Below are 19,905 nucleotides of genomic sequence, written 5' to 3' on the forward strand. Positions count from 1 at the left end.
CTAAATAATTTTTAAATAAATTAGTTTTCGATACACACCAAAATTATAAATATTAAAAATAATTATACCATAAATGCGGACTTGGAGATAACTTTTTTGTAAAAATGTCTTTTTGCACCTGTGACATGGATGATTGATACGATTATTTACAGTACCAAAATTAGTTTTCATACCACATGCAATGTGAACATGACTAATGAAGTCATTTGAGATAACTATTCTAATTTAACATTTGTGTACATTTTTCTTATAAACAAATAGGCAGCAAAGAAACTTATGGTTCCAGTTAGCAACCAAAATGTATTTGTTATCGGGCCCATACAACCGAAATATATTAACGTTGGACCTATCTCTGTAATATTCGATTCGGTATTGTGTCTGAATGTGAAAAAGCTGATCCTCCACTGACCATAAAACTTTTCCACCACCATCTGGAATCCTAGAATGAACATTTTTTAAAATGACTATGAACTCATCAAATTGTACCTTTTTATGTCCTAGATAATAACCAGAGACCCTAATTTGATGCTTTTCTTGCGAAATTCAGAAACCTCTAAAAAAGGGTAAAAGACGATTCGAAAAATTCTGAAAAAATTCAGACAAATTCTTTGAAAAATTTCAAAACTAATTCCACCGACCAGATTTTCCGGAAAACTTGTTTGAAAATTTCAAGCCGGGGAAATGAGTGAAAATTTCAAACACGTTTTCCGGGAAATCTGGTCGGTGGAATTAGCTAAAATTTTTACCAGCTATTCAGAGCAATAAAATGAATGCTCTCACAAAGCCGTTTTTCGATATTCGATTTAGAAAAAAAGATATAAATTAAACAAATTTTTCGACTCTATCGGTAAAAAATGTGGGGTACAGACTTCCTTAAAATGGTTAAATTAACGTAAATTAGGTGTTGCTAGGTCAAAAAAACATAATTTTTATTTTTGGGCCTGGCAACATGATTCAGTGGGCAATTTTACATTGGAATATGTAAAAAACTCGATTAAAAAATTTTTTTGGGCATTGCAAAGCTGGGGCCTGGACTAAGATGCTGGCCACACTTCCTATACAGTTGAGCATCTTCAGTAATGTATCACTTGATATACCTATATTACAAGCTCAAACGAGGAGCCGAAGCAGTAAGACGGTTCGTCGAGCGAACATTCATTCCTAAAGAATTTACAGCGAGGTAGGAGTAGGACGTGTTTGCTGCTGCCGTCGCCCGCAGTTCAGTGTTATTATATGTGCGATACAGTACTGCGCAGTGTGTATAGTGACTCCGAACTCGCCCGCAACTTATATCCACGATGTACGCGTCATAATAATAACAACAACACACAGTGAGAGCGAGCAGCAGCATACAACACAAGTGATTCGTGAGAGCCAGTTCTGTGTGTGACTCATTCGCAGGTTTAGGGCTTTGCGGACTTGGGCCTCTTGCTGCTGCTAACATATCGTTTTTGCGATTAAATGCAGTATGTTTTAACGGGACACCGTTGAATTCGCAATCTTTTGGGTGAGTTTTCGACGTGCCCTACTAAGTACTCGCTCAATATGCGCTGATACGATCGCGGCTATTATGCGCTTATTCATTTACGTTACACACTCCCAGTACAAAGCACTCTCGTATGTACACAGTGCACGCATTTGCTCAAACTATGTTTTGGTTCGCCATTGGGTATATTTATGCGTCAAACATGAAAATTACTCGATTGACTCCAAATATATTTCACACGGATGCGATTTAGAGTTACGAAATGAATGGGAGTTTTGATCCTTCTTTCATTGCGAAGCAGGCTTCTTCTTCCCTCCAGCATCCATGATTGAACTGAGTGCGTCTGTGTAGCCTTGGTCTTGATGGATACCAAAGTGATGTTTGTACACAGCATTCGTTACCTTCTTAGCTTCAGCTTTTAAAACTTTTTTAATTATAATAAAACAAAAAATTGTTTCTTCGAATTATAACAAAAAATTTTCCATTAAAAAAACTAAAATTGTAAATTCTATCAACTACCTGAAAATCCTTCATTATTCGAAGAATAGGGCGTTTTCAGATTGACACGAAATGGTCACTTTACTGATTTGCCTGGAGGAACAACAAACAAGGTCTCTCATTTACTTAACCCGCAGCACCTTGTTTGTTGTTCCTCCAGGCAAATCAGTAAAGTGACCATTTCGTGACAATCTGAAAACGCCCTATAGACGATTCTCAAAATTTAAATGAATTTTTTTAGCTATTTACAGTGCGATTTATTTTTGATTTCAACAATATTTACGAACGGTAATTCGACGTGTGTGTATACCAAACTCTTTGCCTTATATCAATTATGTAGTCAAATTCTTTTGAATAATTAAGAGCACTTTAAAATTGTTACAGTTTAGTGTATAAAAATATTTTAATGCTGTAACATTACCTATTTATTCCTGTATCAATCCGCGCCCTCTTTTTTCTGAATCTATCTATATGTCATATGCAACGTCTGCTTGCAATTCTTACTGCACGCGCAGGTTCATTTTCTTTAGTTGCAGTGCTTAAAATAGTACAAGCACTTATCATTTTTCCAGTATTTTGCGATGTATACTTCTCGCGATTGATATAGACATGATCTAAAGCATAGCAACGAATATAAATGTAGATTCTTTTCTTATATTTTTGGAGTGCTAGTTAGAGAATTGGGTTAGATATATATCTTTTAAAGATGTAAGGTGGATACTTAAAAAATTTCATCGTTAACTTTTTTTAGGTGAAATTAAAAAATCAATCCAGCAATCATGAGTTATCAAATGCCGCAGAATCAATCCAGACCAAGTATGAATAAAAATATATTGAATGAAACCTATAAATCTTTGCTTGAGTTAAAACATTAATTCATACTTTTAATTTACAGTCTCGCATTCAAACTACCAGCAAGGTTCATTGGACCTTCCAATGAGCTCTAGTAAGGAACAAACTCTAATGTGGCAACAAAACTCTTACATGGGCGATTCAGGCATCCACTCGGGTGCTGCAACTCAAGCCCCATCTCTTAGTGGCAAAGAAGATGATGAAATTGAGGGTGATCAACTTATGTTTGACCTTGATTCTGGTTTTACTCAAGGTTTTACTCAAGATCAAGTTGATGGTATATAAAAAAAAATATATTTCTAACTTGTTAATTCATCAACAGTCTTCAAATGACATTCTCATTTTCAGAAATGAATTCTCAACTAAGTCATACTCGCTCTCAGCGAGTTCGGGCTGCAATGTTTCCTGAAACTCTAGAAGAAGGCATTGAAATACCATCGACTCAATTTGATACTGCTCAACCAACTGCTGTTCAAAGGCTTTCTGAACCCAGTCAAATGTTGAAACATGCTGTTGTTAATTTAATCAATTATCAAGATGATGCTGATCTTGCTACTCGTGCTATCCCAGAGCTCATTAAATTGCTTAATGATGAAGATCAAGTTGTTGTTTCCCAAGCTGCTATGATGGTTCATCAACTTTCTAAAAAAGAAGCTTCGCGACATGCCATAATGAACAGTTCTCAGATGGTTGCTGCTTTGGTACGAGCTATTTCTAATAGTGAAGATTTAGAATCTACAAAAGCAGCTGTTGGTACTCTGCACAATTTGTCCCATCACAAGTAATATTTAAATCTGATTATACTTTCTCATTTTATTCAATGTGATGAAACTTAATTTATTCATAACTTTTAGACAAGGCTTGTTGGCCATTTTCAAGAGTGCTGGTATACCAGCTTTAGTAAAATTACTCAGTTCTAATATTGAATCAGTGCTGTTCTATGCTATCACTACTTTGCACAATCTTTTACTTCACCAAGATGGCTCAAAAATGGCTGTTCGTTTAGCTGGGGGCCTCCAGCGAATGGTTTTATTGCTACAACGTAACAATGTTAAATTTTTGGCAATTGTCACAGATTGTTTACAAATTCTTGCTTATGCAAATCAAGAAAGTAAACTTATTATTCTTGCTAGTCAAGGACCAGTAGAACTTGTACGTATCATGAGAACTTATGATTATGAGAAGCTATTATGGACGACTTCTAGAGTGCTTAAAGGTAATTTAATAATTCATTTTTATAAAAAAAAGAAACAAAAAAGTAATGAATCGTTTTTCATTCATAGTACTCTCGGTTTGTCCAAGCAACAAGCCGGCCATCGTCGAAGCTGGAGGTATGCAAGCTCTTGCAATGCATTTAGGCAATCCCAGTCAACGCCTTGTACAAAATTGTTTATGGACTTTGCGTAATCTTTCCGATGCCGGAACTAAAGTTGATGGTCTCGAAAATCTTCTTCAAGGTCTTGTTCAACTTCTCGCGTCTTCTGATGTCAATGTTGTTACTTGCGCGGCGGGCATTTTATCCAATCTCACCTGCAATAATCAACGCAACAAAGTAAACAATTTGTCATGAAATATATTAACCTAATACAAAACTAATTAGTACATTATGCAACAAGGCAAGAGGTTGTCTATTTTGCACGAGCTTTAAATTTGCATTAACAACTGTCGAGTGCAAAATTGATAACCGCCCCAGTTGCCTACAAAATTGTTTACTATAACGCTGGGAAAGTCGATTTTAAGATCGCCAATCGTACGCGAAAGTAGCACTCTCTGTACGCAGTGATAAAAAATGATGTAAGATTCTTTGTATCAGGTCACCGTGTGTCAAGTTGGAGGTGTAGATGCTCTTGTTCGCACGATTGTCAGTGCAGGCGATCGTGAAGAAATTACAGAACCAGCCGTATGTGCTTTGCGTCATTTAACTTCCCGTCATATCGAAGCTGAAATGGCCCAAAATTCAGTACGTCTGAATTATGGTATTCAAGTGATTGTCAAATTACTGCAGCCACCATCAAGATGGCCATTGGTTAAAGCAGTTATTGGATTGATCAGAAATTTAGCTCTTTGCCCAGCCAATCATGGTCCACTGAGGGAAGCTATTCATCATCTGGTTCGATTATTACTTCGTGCATTCCAGGATACTCAAAGAGTGAGTCATTTTCGAATTTTAAGGATAGTTTTTTATAATATAACATTAACTCAATAAACTTTTTAATTATAGCAACGGTCCTCGGTAACCAGTGGAGGTAGTGGTAGTGGCCATGGTATTTATGCAGATGGAGTACGTATGGACGAGATCGTCGAGTGTACTGTTGGTGCACTTCACATTCTTGCAAGAGAATCGCACAACAGAACTATGATTAGATCTCAAAATGTTATTCCGATTTTCGTTCAGGTAAGTTCAATAAAAATTTAAAATGTTTTTTACTCAATAAAGTATAGTCCATTGCAATGGGATCGTTTTCACTTAGCAGTAAAGCGACTTTTTTGTAATAATCTGAAAACGCTCTATATTTACATTTTTGATTGCAGCTATTATTCCACGAGATCGAAAATGTCCAACGCGTCGCCGCTGGCGTGCTTTGTGAACTGGCGGCTGACAAGGAAGGAGCTGAAATGATCGAACAAGAGGGAGCAACTGCACCTTTGACAGAATTATTGCATTCACGTAACGAGGGTGTAGCAACATATGCTGCTGCTGTACTATTCCGTATGAGCGACGATAAACCACAAGATTATAAAAAACGCTTATCCCTTGAACTAACTAATTCTCTGTCGTGTCGCGAGGATAACAACATGTGGAATAACGCCGATTTTGGGATGGGCCCTGATTTACAGGCAAGTTAAAAACAACGTAGTTCGAATTATGTGCAATCAAGTCGACCAAATTCAACTATAATATTACATGATGTTTAGCACAACTAATCACTTTTAAATTCATGCCTGTAATCGTTCACGAACTACCTATTAAAATAGTAAACTAAATTATTTATTTTTAAACCCGTTTTCAGGACATGCTGAACTGTGGTAACGATCAAACCTACGAGGGCATGTATGGGCATCAAGGACCACCAAGTATACGTAGCAATCACGGGCAATTGTACAATCCTCAGGGTAAATGAAACTTTTTTGCTTTTTTTCACAGTGATTTTTCACTGGGAAATTTATTTCCCAATAAAACTCAATAGATTCATTTATACTTCTATCACAAAGAAGTTTCGCAAAATTACTAGCTGGAATCAGCTATAATTTCTATAAGAGGATAAAATTACTTTATTATTTTAACAGTTTAACCAATGGATTAAATAATAAGTAAAAGGCTATCAGCAATATCTCGCAGAGTTACATCCTAGGAGTAAGAAAAAATTTTTATGTTCCACATTAGGAACTATAGTTTGTTTTTGCTTGCTAAATGTATGTAATGTTTGTTATTTTGGATACATTTTATGCATTTAGTTATTTTCCCATGGCATGACGAATCAACTTCATGATATCCATTACATTTTTAAAAATATTCATTTGTAACTTAAGTTTTCATGTTATTTTATTTTAATCATTTTCCAATGTTAGTACTGTTCTTAAATAGATCGAAATTGTTTCATTTTTATCCTTAGAATGAATACCGACGTCAAAGTACGAGACGAAAAGTAGGCTATCTGCGATTATTATATCGAGAAATGCTTACAAGTCATCTTGAATTAAAAATAGAGTATTGCGATATCTTACAAATTAGACCAAACATGGTTAATCATTAGATAGTTGCAAATGTTAATACAACGCCAATTACAAGTATTAAAAATAAAGCTTTATTATATGATACTAAATTATGTATCTGAAACACCTGCTTTTCGTTTCGGTTATCATTATATCATATTACATTTTTCACTTTCACAATGTGACAGTACTTTTTGATTGAAATCAAAATTGCACATTAATCCACACGAAAATTTTACAGAAATATCATAATGCACTTTGTAAATATTTGAATAAAAATTTACCGAGACAGTTACTAAAAATTACATCTCATCTGCAGGTTACGATCAGATTCCAGTAGATTCAATGCAAGGCCTAGAAATAGGAGGTACGTCGACTTATGCCACTATGGATGCAATGGATGTGACTACACCAGAGAATGATTTAAACTTTGATCATCTTGATGAACTACCTCCCCCTCCTCAAGATAATACTGCTCCCGCGCCATGGTATGACACCGACCTTTAAAAGATCAAGTTTTGATTTATTTTAGTTGTATTCCCATTTTTTGGAAATGTTTTTCAATGATACGAAAATTATTGATATCTTTAATTGAGATACACATTTTTAATTCACAAGTGTTTTTATAATGGAGATTTTTTGTTAAATGTCAATTTTACAATTGTGTTTTTAGTATATGTAAAAATATCGTGCATTCAGTTTGTTGTAAGATTTGATTTTTAAATTGTGAATTGTAAACCGACACAATTTCATGATGAACGGAAAAATTTTTTAAGCTATTTTTATATTATGTATTTTTAACTTTTTTACATATTTAATTGAAGTACCCTAAAATTTTTTCTAGCTGAAAAAAATTGTCTTGAACCGAGCTTCTTAATATTATAATACTATATTACTTAATTATGTAGAGAATAGTGATAAAATATAATGATATATCACACATATATTATAATATAAACAGTCGCATAATATTATGATTTCATGAAGTATACAATCTTAAATAGATTTCAGACGTTAAACACTCAATGAGTTGCTAAAGCACTGCTTAAATAACATTGAAATACAATTTTCTCCGTAAATTTTTTTATGCAAACACTTTTATAAAAATAAAAGAACTTTGTTAACCATTATAATGAACATTTTTTTAGAGATTTTTAATAAATGCATCTACAGAATACGGGATTATTAAAAGTGTAATACAAATTTTAAATATTTATAAATAAGTTTCTATTCATAATAATTGTTAAGAGATAAATTGAGGAAAAAGAAAGCATTCAATACATTCATAGTAATATAAAAATTATCTGATAAAAGTTTAGAAAAATGTATAACTATTATTTCATAATATAAAAAAAAATTATGGAATGATCATTAATGTACTCTTATAGGAATCATGATTACAAGAACTAAATTGAAGCAAATCAGTAAATCTGATTAAATCAGTTCATTACATAAATCGTGAAAAAGTCTGAAAGCTCTATTGTACATACAATTTGAAGCAGTTAAATTTCTTATAAAAAATATTACTTACAAATCAATTTGAATACAAATATGGTACTTATTGAAAAATGATGTAGCTATAAATGCAACTCTATATTCGCATTATGTAGATGTTCTCATAATCACTCACACCCATGTGATCAACGAATAAAAGGTTCAATATAATACATAAAATTTCCAATGTGTTTTGATTTTTATAATTTTTTTTTTTATAATATTTGAAAAAAATTTTGATACATTATTTCTAAGTGGTAAATTATAAAAACTGAAAGACACCAAAATTCAGAAGTGAGTAAAAGTTGCACTTTAGGTTGAAATTTATGCTTACGTGTCTCAAAAATGTCGTTATTCCTGTTCGTTTAGCTTATTATAGGCATGCAGAAAAAAAGTCAAAGTTTTTGGTCAAGTATTTAATAACGTTCGATAAGGATAAATTTTTACTTGAAATTTTATAAAAACCATTTTTTTTTTCATCAAATATAATTACTTAAAGTTGATTATTGATATCTTTGTTTGTCACTAATTTATATTTTGCACAGTAGCATTTAATTTGGTGACTGTAACTTCTTATGAGCTTTTAAAGTTGGTACAAACTTTGGTGATTTATTTATAACACGTTTTTATAACACCCATACTAGGATGGATTTTAAATGAAAACACGCCAAATAACCAGATAGAAGTTTATGGTAGAACCGTTATGGTATCTAGCGAGACTGCAGGAATCTAGTTGACTTTACCTGACATATTTATCCATTTAAAAAGTAGTTGAGTATTTATATAGCTCAATAACAAAGTTGCACGATTAGAACATTGATTTAATCATTTGTAATAATTCTGAGCTATTACTACTTTATGGGTGTCAGCGTTAATGAAGCGTGCAATCAAAGATTCATCAACACTCATTAAAGTTCTCTAATCAGCAGTAAAATTATGACTAGACTCACTTCGCATCGAGCAATTGGATTTTGAAATATAATTTATCGCCACTTGTGCAATTATCCAAGTTTCGTTAAAAATGCTTCGAGTCATTGACGGTCGAGAATCGCGGAGGACTCGATGATCAGCTTGCTGGGCATCGACCCTATATCTCGCAACATTTAAAACTCTTCCAGGATGAGACTTTAGCCTTGCATAGCTTGTTTCCGAACCTTGACGAGCTATTCTCTCTTTCCTCTTCCATCCATGCGTATCGTAGACCTTTCAAGGCTGCTCAAGGTCTTCTTCGCTTAAGCATCATTTTGTTTTTGCTCGGCCGTCTGAGTGCATCGAGATCGAAGTTGATAGCTCTTTATGTTGCGCAAAACACGGATCGAGCCTGATGTATCGATGCGCGTTACCTGTGCCGGCGAGATAATCGGTGAAAGTTCGTTGACCAGATGGGTAGTACTCGTGTGCGCAGCCGGATCTTTGACGATCGATTTATCAGCAAATTGATTTTTTGAAAATGAAACTCTTGATACTTTTTTCTCTTATGCTCGTGTGCTAATTACGTACTATTGTAAACTCGATTCATTACTCACTTTCATGACGCGCGCGCGCGACCGTTTCCAGGAAGTTCCTAAAAAAATTCAAATTACTCGCTGGCAATTTGAGGAATGGCAATTCAAATAAATAAACTCATATGGAAAATAATCTTTGATTTTAACGTACGTAAGTCAAAAAGCTTCTTCTAGAACGTCCACACACTCTTGATTACTTTCACTCGAGTATCATAACTCGAAATCGATAAAAATTTTCGCATCTGTGATGTACGTTATGCATCAAAAGTTAATCGGTTGATTATTCAATGAATCTAGGTAAACTCATTCAAATGATCTAGTTACATAAAAAATCTTGATTTAATAATGTGTCAATAGTCGAATAGATTTTCTCCAAATGATATAATTTTATGTTACTTTCTTGAAAAAAACACATTTTCTTTATAGACCGCAAAATAAAAAAGGCTACACGTTACTAATCAGGTTAATTTATATTTATACATGCGTATATTTAAATAAGTATTGATAATAAAGGAAAATTTTACATATCGTCTATAATTAATTATTGAATTTGTAATTGAACGATCGATGCGAAAATTTGAAACTTTTAATGAATTAAAATTCATCGAAACGCACATAAAATAATAAAAAGAGAGAGGAATTTCAAATTACGTAGAAATATGTATTCGTCTTCGTCAATAAGTGCAAAGCGTGTGTACGAAGCGGAAAATGTCAGTTTACGAAACGCACGTAAGATCCTAGGCTGCAAAAGTGAAGGCATGTGTACGCACAGTAGAATTTGAAAAATGACGCGGGTAATGTTCGGGGTGTGAGTTTGTTATTATTTTCTTTTGCATTTCGAAAACAGGTCATTTGAAACTCTAGAGAAGAGGTACAGGGAGCAGCTCAGTTAACAGTTAAAAAAATATTATCAAAATTAATAGCGAGCTCTTAACATACTTTGTTCAACGCCGTCCAAACAATCATCAGCGCGAAACTTGCGCGGCTGAAAGAAAAATAAAGGATTGTCGCAATTGGCTGGATTTCTCAATGCGCGAAGGAGCTGCTCGCATGCATAATCGCGTATATATATGTAGCGAAACGTTGCACACGGCGAATTCAAACTAGATTACAAGCGAGTTCCGAAAAACAAATAATAGAGTATTTTCCCATGGGGTTGTTGAATTTCATCGATCGGCGATCGCGTCGTTATTTTCTCTTTAACGACGCGCTCGCGCAGATAAATACAGTGCGAACAAATACATGGACTTTACGCACGCAGGTGAAAGCGCGAACGATTTTATTGCATCGACCGGCACAATGAGTTTTAAACCCTTGTAAGGATTTTTTTCGTCGAGTCGTAAAATTTCTCAGGAGGAATTCCAGGTCCCGAGCGAGTCCCCCGATCGGAGCGAGAAAAAAAAAAGAAGAAATGCAAGCTCTCGCTGTACGCAACACGTCGTCGGAAAATTAACTAATCGGCTCTTGCGTGTGCGTCGTCGCCGCCACCGCCGCTTTATTTGGTCAAATCGAGCGCGGCAAAAATGTGGCTTGTTTTTCTTCCTCGCGTGTGTACCGATCGATGTAGCGTCGTCGATCGAAGCCACTGCGCGTAGACACCTTTTGCCTCTCGTAGTTCGCTATATACTTGTGCCGCACGCGATAAGGTATAATGAAATAAATTTCAACGATTATATTGCAATTCAGATGGCAGCATTGCAATTGCGACCATTAAGTGTCCGATTATTGTGGCAGGTATTGTGAGAGAGAAGCAATTATTAATCGCATTGTTAGTTGAAGCACGGTCGACTATATCTGTATATACTTTCACTGATAGTAAAATGCAAAGCCAAGGTGCACCGAGACATTTGTTATGAATAGCTGCCTGCATATATAGTAGCGCGATCGGGGCCCGATCGCTTTTATTGTGGCGCGGCGTTCTAAATACCACTTGTCAGAATCATGGTCATGATACGAGATTAAAATAAATACGTATTTATGTATTTTGGATGTATTACAAGCGGAGCAGTTTGAGACAAAAGACTCTCTCCGCTCGCGGAAACTTCAGAAGCGTCAAAATCGTCGCCTCTCAATCAGCTGCTAATCGAATTATTATTTTGTTTCTTCGGAAGCGTTTTTACGTGGCGTAGGAGCGCGCACGAACTCGCGTAACTCCATCCGATCTCTCTTTCTGTGCTATCTCGCGCGCGCGCGTCGTCGCCACCCAAAAAATACATCGACCACAAGAGAGCAAAAAATCAGTGCACTCGTTTGCTACATGCTCAATGCTCTGTATGTGCGTGTGTTTGTATGTGAGTCGGCGTAGCCGCATGTAAGTGTGTGCGCGCGTTCGTGTATGTGTCATCGCCAAGGTGAGTAGCTCCCTTTCGTATACGTACGTATCGGCCGGTGAAAGAGAAAAGTGTGTGCGTGAGAGAGCGAGAGAGCGAGAAAGAGGCAAAGCAGGAGGAGTGGAAGCGGCTGCTGGACGAGATGCGGTACGTATATCGCCGCACGGCCAGTATCAAGGAGGGACATTCAACAGTTGGCCACTGTTCGGGCCACCTCACTTTTTTATCGCGGCAAACTCGTTGCCTCTCGATTGTACGTCGCTTTTTTTCTTCTGTATTCTCCTTCGTCGCGCAAAACGGACAAAACGTTTCCTATGCTCGTACCTTGAACGAGCTCGAGTTAAAGATAACGCGTGTGGTGCTCAAAGTGTCGAGCTACGCATCGTTCTGTGCGCGGACTCGAGAATTCGAAGCAAGTGCGAGCAATGACGTTCCGAAACATTTTCCTCCTCGTCTTGTTGACGGCTTTGGTCGGCATCGACGCGGTACCAGGCAAGCTCAATGGTAAGCTCTTCACTTCTTCTGCTCGTATATACATTCGTTCGACAAAATTTATCGTTCAACAAGTTGCGCCGAGAGGGAAAAATTATAAGCGATTCGCACTCGCGAGCGCATGGGCTAAATGTTTACTTTTGTGCACGATAGGAATCGGTATATCCTCGTGTATTTCAAACCTCATAGACCCAAGTAAACGTATCTCGTAAGCTGTAAGGATTATTGAATGCAAAATGCAGAAATGCTCCACTGAGATAAATAGTGTAATTGAACGATGAAAAATAGGGAGAAAAAACATCGAACGTTCATTTATTATTATTACTAAAAGTACATATCTGATTTAACGTTGATACGCTCGATTCATACAAATAATCACGATATATTCAAAAGTCCGAAGTCAATCGATTTCAATCAATATTCCCTTACGATATCGCGGTTCCGTTCGAGCGGAGAATATATATTATAGCCATATTAAACGTTTCCGAATTAATAGGAAAAAACGTCGATGTATTTATCGTATTCATACATAACATTCCAACGTGCGAACGCGCGTAAAAAGTTGCGATTGAATTATATTTCCATTAAAAACTGATAAAACTTTCACTGAGGACTTCAATACTTGCGATACCGTAGCCGTGCCACAATTTTCTTTTTTCCTTTTCTTCAGTCGAGCGCGCGTAACAATCATGCTGTATGCTCGATGTATGATGTAAAACTACTGCTCTCTCGACTCTTACACCAATAATATCCTTCATCGATTTTTCTTTTATTTTTTAACTGAACTTGGAACTAATATCTCTTACTTTACTGTCTAATCAAATCGATTAAAAAAAAAAAACCCTCGCATCTTTGAACTTGCACAATTGTACATGCACATTTGACAAGCGCACCGCCACCTCCACACGTCATCATCATTTCTATCTTGCCTCGTGCACCCGCAGTGACAAACCGACTACAAAACGTCAGTCAAATGTTGCGCAATGCCAAGAAACGCCAGCTCGAATCCAATTCGAATAATCTGCATCAGCAGAGGCAGACGCAGGCACAGCTGGCTACGCTGCAGCCCCAATTTCGGCCAGCAGCGGAGCAGCATCAGCAGCCGCAGTCGCAGCAGCAGCAGCAACAACGTAAGGGGCCGTTAAAATTTACCTTCGCCCAAGACGTCGTGCTGCAAAGTGTCGAAAACGAGCTCAGTTGTAAGTTTATTGCATTTTTATCGCGCGGCTATTCACACGAGATCCTATTATATTCTAATTATCCATCGCCATCAATCCTATTAACTCTGAGCACATAGTTGACAGCTTTGCACTTTAAAATAATCCATTACGGATTTCACGCGTAAATTGCACGGGCCGCTCGCATGAATGCTTATTATGCTATGTAACTAAGGCTATACATCTATCGGTGAATTTCGCGCCGTTGACTCTCTCGATTCAGTTGGATTTGATTACGACACTTAATGAGGACTATCGTTGCCCCTGGCTAAGCAAACGCTCGAAAGTGAAACGCATGAGCTCCGACGCGCAGCCATATAGACGATTCCCTTTTTGTAGCCGGTAAAAAAAATGACCCCGACGACCTTTCCAATGCTGCAAAGAAATAATCGCGTTTCCTCGCTTTGACGAGATCATGCGAAACCAATCGATACGTTCAAACGATTAAGCTCTTTTCCATAAGCAGCATTTCTTTCCATAAGCTATTTTGAAATGTTTACTCTAGCTTAAGCGCATACATTTAATATAAAAGTAAAATACAAGTATATGAAGAAAAATCGTTTGCCAATTTCGTCATTGGAATGCCAACCAAATATGCGTGCATCTCGCGGATTAGCCGCTGGCTAAGTCAAGAACATTTTCAAGCGAATTGCAAAAATTAACGAGCCTTTCATTACCGAGCTATGGAAAAGATGAATTATTTTCCACATCTTCTCGAGAAATGTGTTCGCGCCGGTCCTCGATAGACTTACTAATTAAGCACATGTTAAGGATTCGATTCGAGTCGTGTGTCCCAACCGAGAGGGCACCTACGTAATCGCTGAAAAATTCGAATTCAAGTTCACGGCCTCTGGACGCGGATCGCTCGGACGTCACGAAAAAAAGCCCCTAAGCTGCTCGGAGACCGATCCGAGAAAGGGAACTTGATTCTGACTCGCTGGACTGAATTCACACGTACGGTACTTTCTACCTGGCCGGTGATTCACTTTCTTTGCGGGTGCATTTTTTTGCCCAGTTGCGCAGGCTTATAGCGCTCGCTTACACATGTAGGTACACTGCAGTATGCGTATTATAAAAATCGTTTTGTTTTTACACACACTTATGGCGCGTTAATATGTGACAAGATCGTAGAAGTGAATGTTTATCGATTTGAATAATCGAAGGTTATCGCTCGAATCATTTAAATTCTTTAGTTTATTTTTGTATACAAGGATCATTTTTTAATGCCTATTTATACAATTTACGAATAAAGGATCCTTCGATCGTCACGCATCGTGCATATGTGTAGCATTGAGCATCGCCAAAACGATCGCTTCCTCATTCTCGAGATACCCGATCCCCGCTGGAATTTCGGAAAATACTCGTCGAATTATAAACGCTATGCAGCGATCCTACGCTCGAACTGAACTCATTTTTCTCGTAGATTATGCTTTTTAAATGATCCTTGCGAAAGGGGGTCCATGCAAGATAGAATAGTAAAACTTTTTTTTAAGCAAAGATCGATAATCATCGTGCATGAAACGAGGCTGTAAAAAATCGTTTTATCGCCATCCGAGCAGCGAGTGCACGCGTCGAACATGGGCCAAGTCGCGTTTTACGCGAGAGAAGAGCACTACATATATGCTAGGTATGTGCCGCGACGTGATGCAACACCGGCCATCGCAAAATCGCAACCTGAACTGCTACTGTTGTACGCAAGTCTGCACACACACACACACATAAGTGTATGTACTCGCATTTTTGTCTGAATGTAATTAGAAAGTCATCAGCACGCATGTGTGTTCGTTTATATGCATCGGCGAATAATGAAGTCAACGGAAAAAAGGATAGCCTCCTGCGTAATAGCAGCTGAAAAATTCGATTTCCGCTCTTTCTATTGTTTTTCGATTTCACATCGATCGATTTGTTGTCCGAGATAAGATTCAAATGAAGATAGCGACAATCGGACATGTGATGGAGGAGGTTCAAAGGAAGACTTCAAGAGTTGCCTAATCAAGTATTATACCACTGAATACTCGGTATGTATTCATAATGACCTATTCGAGTGAATAAGCATGATGAAAAAATAATAAATCAATTCGACCCGAAGAGGCATACAGACCATCGATTCAACCTGTTACTCCACATTTTCAGCGAATTTTTTAATAAACTATTTGCAGATATCTGAAAAATGCATAAAATTTTTGCAGATACCAGTACGTGTTTAATGTATTCGTCGAAAATCAAGAAACCGATTCGCTTCGACACACTTGACGTAAATGTGGAATCCCAATTTTTAATAAATCGCAAAACTTGACCTTTAACATGTAAAAGAATTTCTCGAGCTCAAATGTAAGTTTTGCTTCGAGTGAAGTTTTAGTTGTGATAAATTTCTAATAATAAATGATTGACTCGTTTAGACGAGATGTGTAAAAAAAAAAAAAAAGCAACGCCGAAAAATATTTCTCAAGCAGTTTTGAGTCATTCCAAGCACACGCGCCAAAAACAGTAGAATAATGCAATCGTGTCTCTATGTGCGCAGTACATCGTCGGATCATGATTTTGTTGAATTTTTTGTTGGCATCTTGCGCGCGCGCGAGCAGAGATCAAGTCTTATAAGGTCTTGACTGGCTCGCTTTCTCTGTCTTTCGGTATTATTATTCCATGCTCCGCGAGTGCGTAGTGTGTACTGCTACGTAGCGGTGGCGGCGTTCGATTTAACGATGTGAAATGATTGAAAGTTCGGTATCGCGCGCGACACACCGCAAACTTGTAGAAATGTAAATTAAATGAAACGATGATATCGTTGTATAAAGATATACACACGTGTTGGCCCGTATCTATACGGCAAGGAGTTACCGACAGTGACTCGAGCAAGGAAGATTTTCGAAAATTGATTGCTATATGATCGAGTAATGTTATTGTCCCGAGCACACGCACGTAATACATAACGCTGTTAAAAAAAATTAATTTTAATCCAGATTTAATGTAATTATGTAAATTCAGTCATTAAAATTAAAGTAACTGATACTGAATTTTATTTAAGGTACTTTTACACATGATAAACTTCGTTAAAACTTGATGTATCATCACTTACGGTATGAAACTGCAATCGCGAATATTATTTTTTTGGTGACACTGAACAAAAAAATTTAATAAAAAATGTACAAAAATTCCATCATAGTTAAAACCAGTTTCCAGCACTAGATGGCGATTAGTACCTTTACCTGTAAACCTGCAAGTGACAAAGCAAACGTAATTGGATAAGTAGAAGCAGTAATTAAAAATGTTTAATGTTTAACAACTTTTGATTTAAAATGTCCACCCGATAAATTGTACATATATTTATCGTCAGATCCATGTATGATATCTAAAGCAGATGATATTTTAGTACATTCTTTTGACTCACTTGAAAATTAACAAACGACTTGTGACATATATAATTCTCGATTAATCGACAAGATTTTACAAAGACTGGTGCTGATGGAAATTTTGCCGCTTGCCTTGCGATATTTCTTACACGATGGGACAGAATAAGGAATTGCTAGCAATTGAATAATAAGACGGTAGTTAAAACCAGCTCATGATAGACAGATTTTCAAGCGAAAAATTCGCTGATTTTCGTTTTGTTATTTCAAAGATGCCTCGTATAATACTTATGTATCTACTCATAACAACGTTAAAAGATCGATTAAGTTAACGTGTGACTTATCAATCGCAAAAAGGAAGAAGCGTTGCGAGGCGCCGGCAACGTTAAGAATTTCGATCGTTGGCGATAGCAAACTGGTTCTCCACTCGCCTTGAAAGCTTCATATTTTTTTCTCTAACGAAAAATTCCCATTTTTTTCCAACAACAATTGAGGCACACGTTTATTTTCGCAAATCAATCGACTAGTAAATTAACACTTTGGAAAAATTCTTTTTCCCAGATAACGTAGATTTAACATAGAAAACTTTCTTTCACCTGGAACATTTGATAACAGCATTGAAAGTGCCACAGCAAGTAAGCACTGGATTGCTTTTATTCTTCAGTCCACGTTCATGAATATTCATCGTTCCGCGGATTAAGATCTGCATGCTTGCCATGTATTTTGTTTACAATCGTTGGGATAATAAAGTTCCGAAACATTTTTTTTTAAGTAATCAAAACATAAATAAGGCAGGTCCAAGGGATGATTAATAGCCCACCTGCATACAGGCGTTGCTTTTACGCTTACCGATTCGTTAAGAGTGTCAGAAAACGAGTCACTTTGCAAAGTTTTGCCTCAAGGCTCTCTACGTATTTTATCGCCTTTTTTTCTTCCTCGATCCCAAACAAGAAAAACACATCCAATATGGGATTATTCCAGCGGAACTGATTACCAGGAGCTTTGTTTCATTTAAAGTTAGCATAATTAGACTAAAAATCGATTGGGTACAATATTCAAATAATCGATCTATCTTTTAAATTTTGTCTGCAATGTGCACTATGCACATGTCGAAACAATTAAATAATATATAATTTTCCAGCGTCAACTTGTTAAACGTATATAATTTTGCGATTAAAATGTTTAAATTCACATTGTCTACGACAAAAATAAACTAAATGATTAGTTTAGATGATTTTTTTACAGACGACTGTCCAAACTGCGCTGAAGAGAGCACGTTGTCCGGCCAAATGAGATGGACAATGCCGCTGCTCAAGCTCGGCGAAAAGAGATACTATCTGGGCATTTTCTTCAAGGTAAGAAAAAAAAACTCGATCCTCGGAGCTTGAGCTCGTAAAGGAGGCAAGAGCCGTGTTAAAAATGAATTTATTGGCTTGTCGCGCAGGCCAACTGGTACAGAGCGGCGCAGTACTGCCGCTACCACGGAATGCACTTGGCCAGCATCAACTCGCAGGAGGAGAACGACAAGCTGGAGAAGCACATCAAGGACTTTGGCCTGGGACACGAGCACTTCTGGACGTCCGGTACCGACCAGGGCGAGGAGGGCACCTTCTTCTGGATGGCCAACGGCAGACCCGTGTCCTTTGAGAATTGGAATACCGGCGAGCCCAACAACTTCCGGTAATTCGGCAATTACGTTTTTTTATTCTCTTCGCTGCAAAATTGGTCAAGAATAAGCAGAAAAGTTTATTTCCGAGAATTAGAAAGTTTTTTAGACTTGAAAATATCGTAATTTAGCAAAAATACATATCAATGCATATATTATGTATTTCACGTGCTACACAAATAAATGCGAAAGTTAATTATTATTTCAAACGATCGCGTAAAAATTCACTCTACTCGCGAGCAAGTAAAAACAATGCGTAGGCTCTGTTTGTGCGGCAGTCGCGTGGTAAAAATAAAACTATTGCCCACAAATTGCAGGTGCGGATTGCACGAGTCGAGGCGTAATTAGTCTAAGAACGCCTTTTCCCGCTCGAGTCTCTTTTTCTCAGCTGCAACTCGTTTATTTCTGTGTTTCCAGGTACGAAAACGGCGAGGAGGAGCACTGCCTCGAGCTGTGGAACCGCGACGGAAAGGGCCTCAAATGGAACGACAGCCCTTGCAGCTTCGAGACTTACTTCGTCTGCGAGATCCCTTGAGTGCGCGACTCTACTCAACTTTCGCAAAAAGTCGACCATCCAACGCTCGAGATTTTAAAAAGCAACACCAATAATTTGTTATACAAGTGGCATTCTCGATATACGCAATTGTATTGTTGAAATTTTACATTCAACCGAGTTTGTATGAGACGTAAAAGTGAATAAGTGCATAAGTGTGAGTGTGTGTGTGTGTGTGTGTGTGTGTGTGTGTGTGCAACTATGTGAGTGTGTACGTTTGTGCGTATATGTGCGTTGAAGAGCTGATATTGTAATTTGTTCGAGTGCGACGTATTATCATTTTATTCATATAACTTATACATAAACTCGTATGTAACAGAATAGGTGAAAGCCGCTTTAAATCAGGTGTAGCTTTCACATATCATCAGTGGTGGAATCAGAAGATAATTTTTTATCGTCAAAAATTATTCATCTTTGATTGTGCCTTTTCGTAATGCACATCAAATATTGCATAATTGTCCAGATTTTTTCACGCGTGCATAAAAAAAAATGTAAACTCTTAATGTACAGAATATTTACTTTTTTTATACTATTAAAAGAAAACAAATGAAGATTTATTGTATCATTAAAAACATTGAGTAATGTAATTTTTACCGTATCCTATCATCATATTGTAAAGAATCTATTTGAAAAATATTTGGATAAAGCTCGATTCGGCTTTTATCTACATCGACCGTCGATAAGATAGAATATTTTTGTGATTTATACCAACAGTTTAGCTTCATACACGCATTTACATACATGCATCATG

The 19,905-nt window shown here is 36.9% G+C and overlaps 2 protein-coding genes across 5 annotated transcripts; both read left to right on the top strand.

Moving 5' to 3' along the window:
* Positions 1-1,241: 1,241 nt before the first annotated feature.
* LOC106660375 (armadillo segment polarity protein-like) lies at positions 1,242-7,492 on the top strand. Of its 4 annotated transcripts, none has more exons than XR_001339578.2 (12): positions 1,242-1,507; positions 2,736-2,800; positions 2,880-3,113; positions 3,185-3,617; positions 3,691-4,052; positions 4,120-4,388; positions 4,650-4,985; positions 5,058-5,231; positions 5,369-5,674; positions 5,848-5,950; positions 6,125-6,250; positions 6,870-6,957. XR_001339578.2 is itself a non-coding variant. In XM_014383314.2 (11 exons), exons 2-11 carry the CDS (start codon positions 2,764-2,766, stop codon positions 7,055-7,057), a joined length of 2,442 nt encoding a protein of 813 aa, XP_014238800.1. In that variant the 5' UTR covers positions 1,243-1,507; positions 2,736-2,763; the 3' UTR covers positions 7,058-7,492. The 4 variants fall into 4 exon arrangements, 2 of the variants coding, with proteins under 2 accessions (XP_014238800.1, XP_014238801.1); XR_001339577.2 differs by having other exon boundaries at positions 1,243-1,507; positions 6,125-6,191; positions 6,870-6,959; XM_014383314.2 differs by lacking the exon at positions 6,125-6,250 and having other exon boundaries at positions 1,243-1,507; positions 6,870-7,492.
* A 4,812-nt stretch (positions 7,493-12,304) lies between these two features.
* Positions 12,305-19,207, top strand: LOC106660263 (C-type lectin 37Db-like). Its single transcript, XM_014383194.1, has 4 exons — positions 12,305-12,383; positions 18,181-18,290; positions 18,380-18,615; positions 19,019-19,207. The coding sequence occupies exons 1-4, from the start codon at positions 12,305-12,307 to the stop codon at positions 19,134-19,136; spliced, it is 543 nt and encodes a 180-aa protein (XP_014238680.1). The 3' UTR covers positions 19,137-19,207.
* The last annotated feature ends 698 nt before the right edge of the window (positions 19,208-19,905 follow it).

The sequence above is a fragment of the Trichogramma pretiosum genome, unplaced genomic scaffold, assembly GCF_000599845.2.
Source record: "Trichogramma pretiosum strain Unisexual culture from Peru unplaced genomic scaffold, Tpre_2.0 scaffold51, whole genome shotgun sequence".
Classification (NCBI taxonomy): Eukaryota; Metazoa; Arthropoda; class Insecta; order Hymenoptera; family Trichogrammatidae; genus Trichogramma; species Trichogramma pretiosum.

Bases quoted from the DNA above. Each gene is read 5' to 3' on its own strand.
- LOC106660375 (XM_014383314.2), top strand. From the start codon at position 2,764: ATGAGTTATCAAATGCCGCAGAATCAATCCAGACCAA. The intron at 2,801-2,879 runs GTATGAATAAAA...TTTAATTTACAG, and splicing joins GCAGAATCAATCCAGACCAA to TCTCGCATTCAAACTACCAG. The intron at 3,618-3,690 runs GTAATATTTAAA...CATAACTTTTAG, and splicing joins CACAATTTGTCCCATCACAA to ACAAGGCTTGTTGGCCATTT.
- LOC106660263 (XM_014383194.1), top strand. From the start codon at position 12,305: ATGACGTTCCGAAACATTTTCCTCCTCGTCTTGTTGACGGCTTTGGTC. The intron at 12,384-18,180 runs GTAAGCTCTTCA...ATTTTTTTACAG, and splicing joins GGTACCAGGCAAGCTCAATG to ACGACTGTCCAAACTGCGCT. The intron at 18,291-18,379 runs GTAAGAAAAAAA...CTTGTCGCGCAG, and splicing joins ATCTGGGCATTTTCTTCAAG to GCCAACTGGTACAGAGCGGC.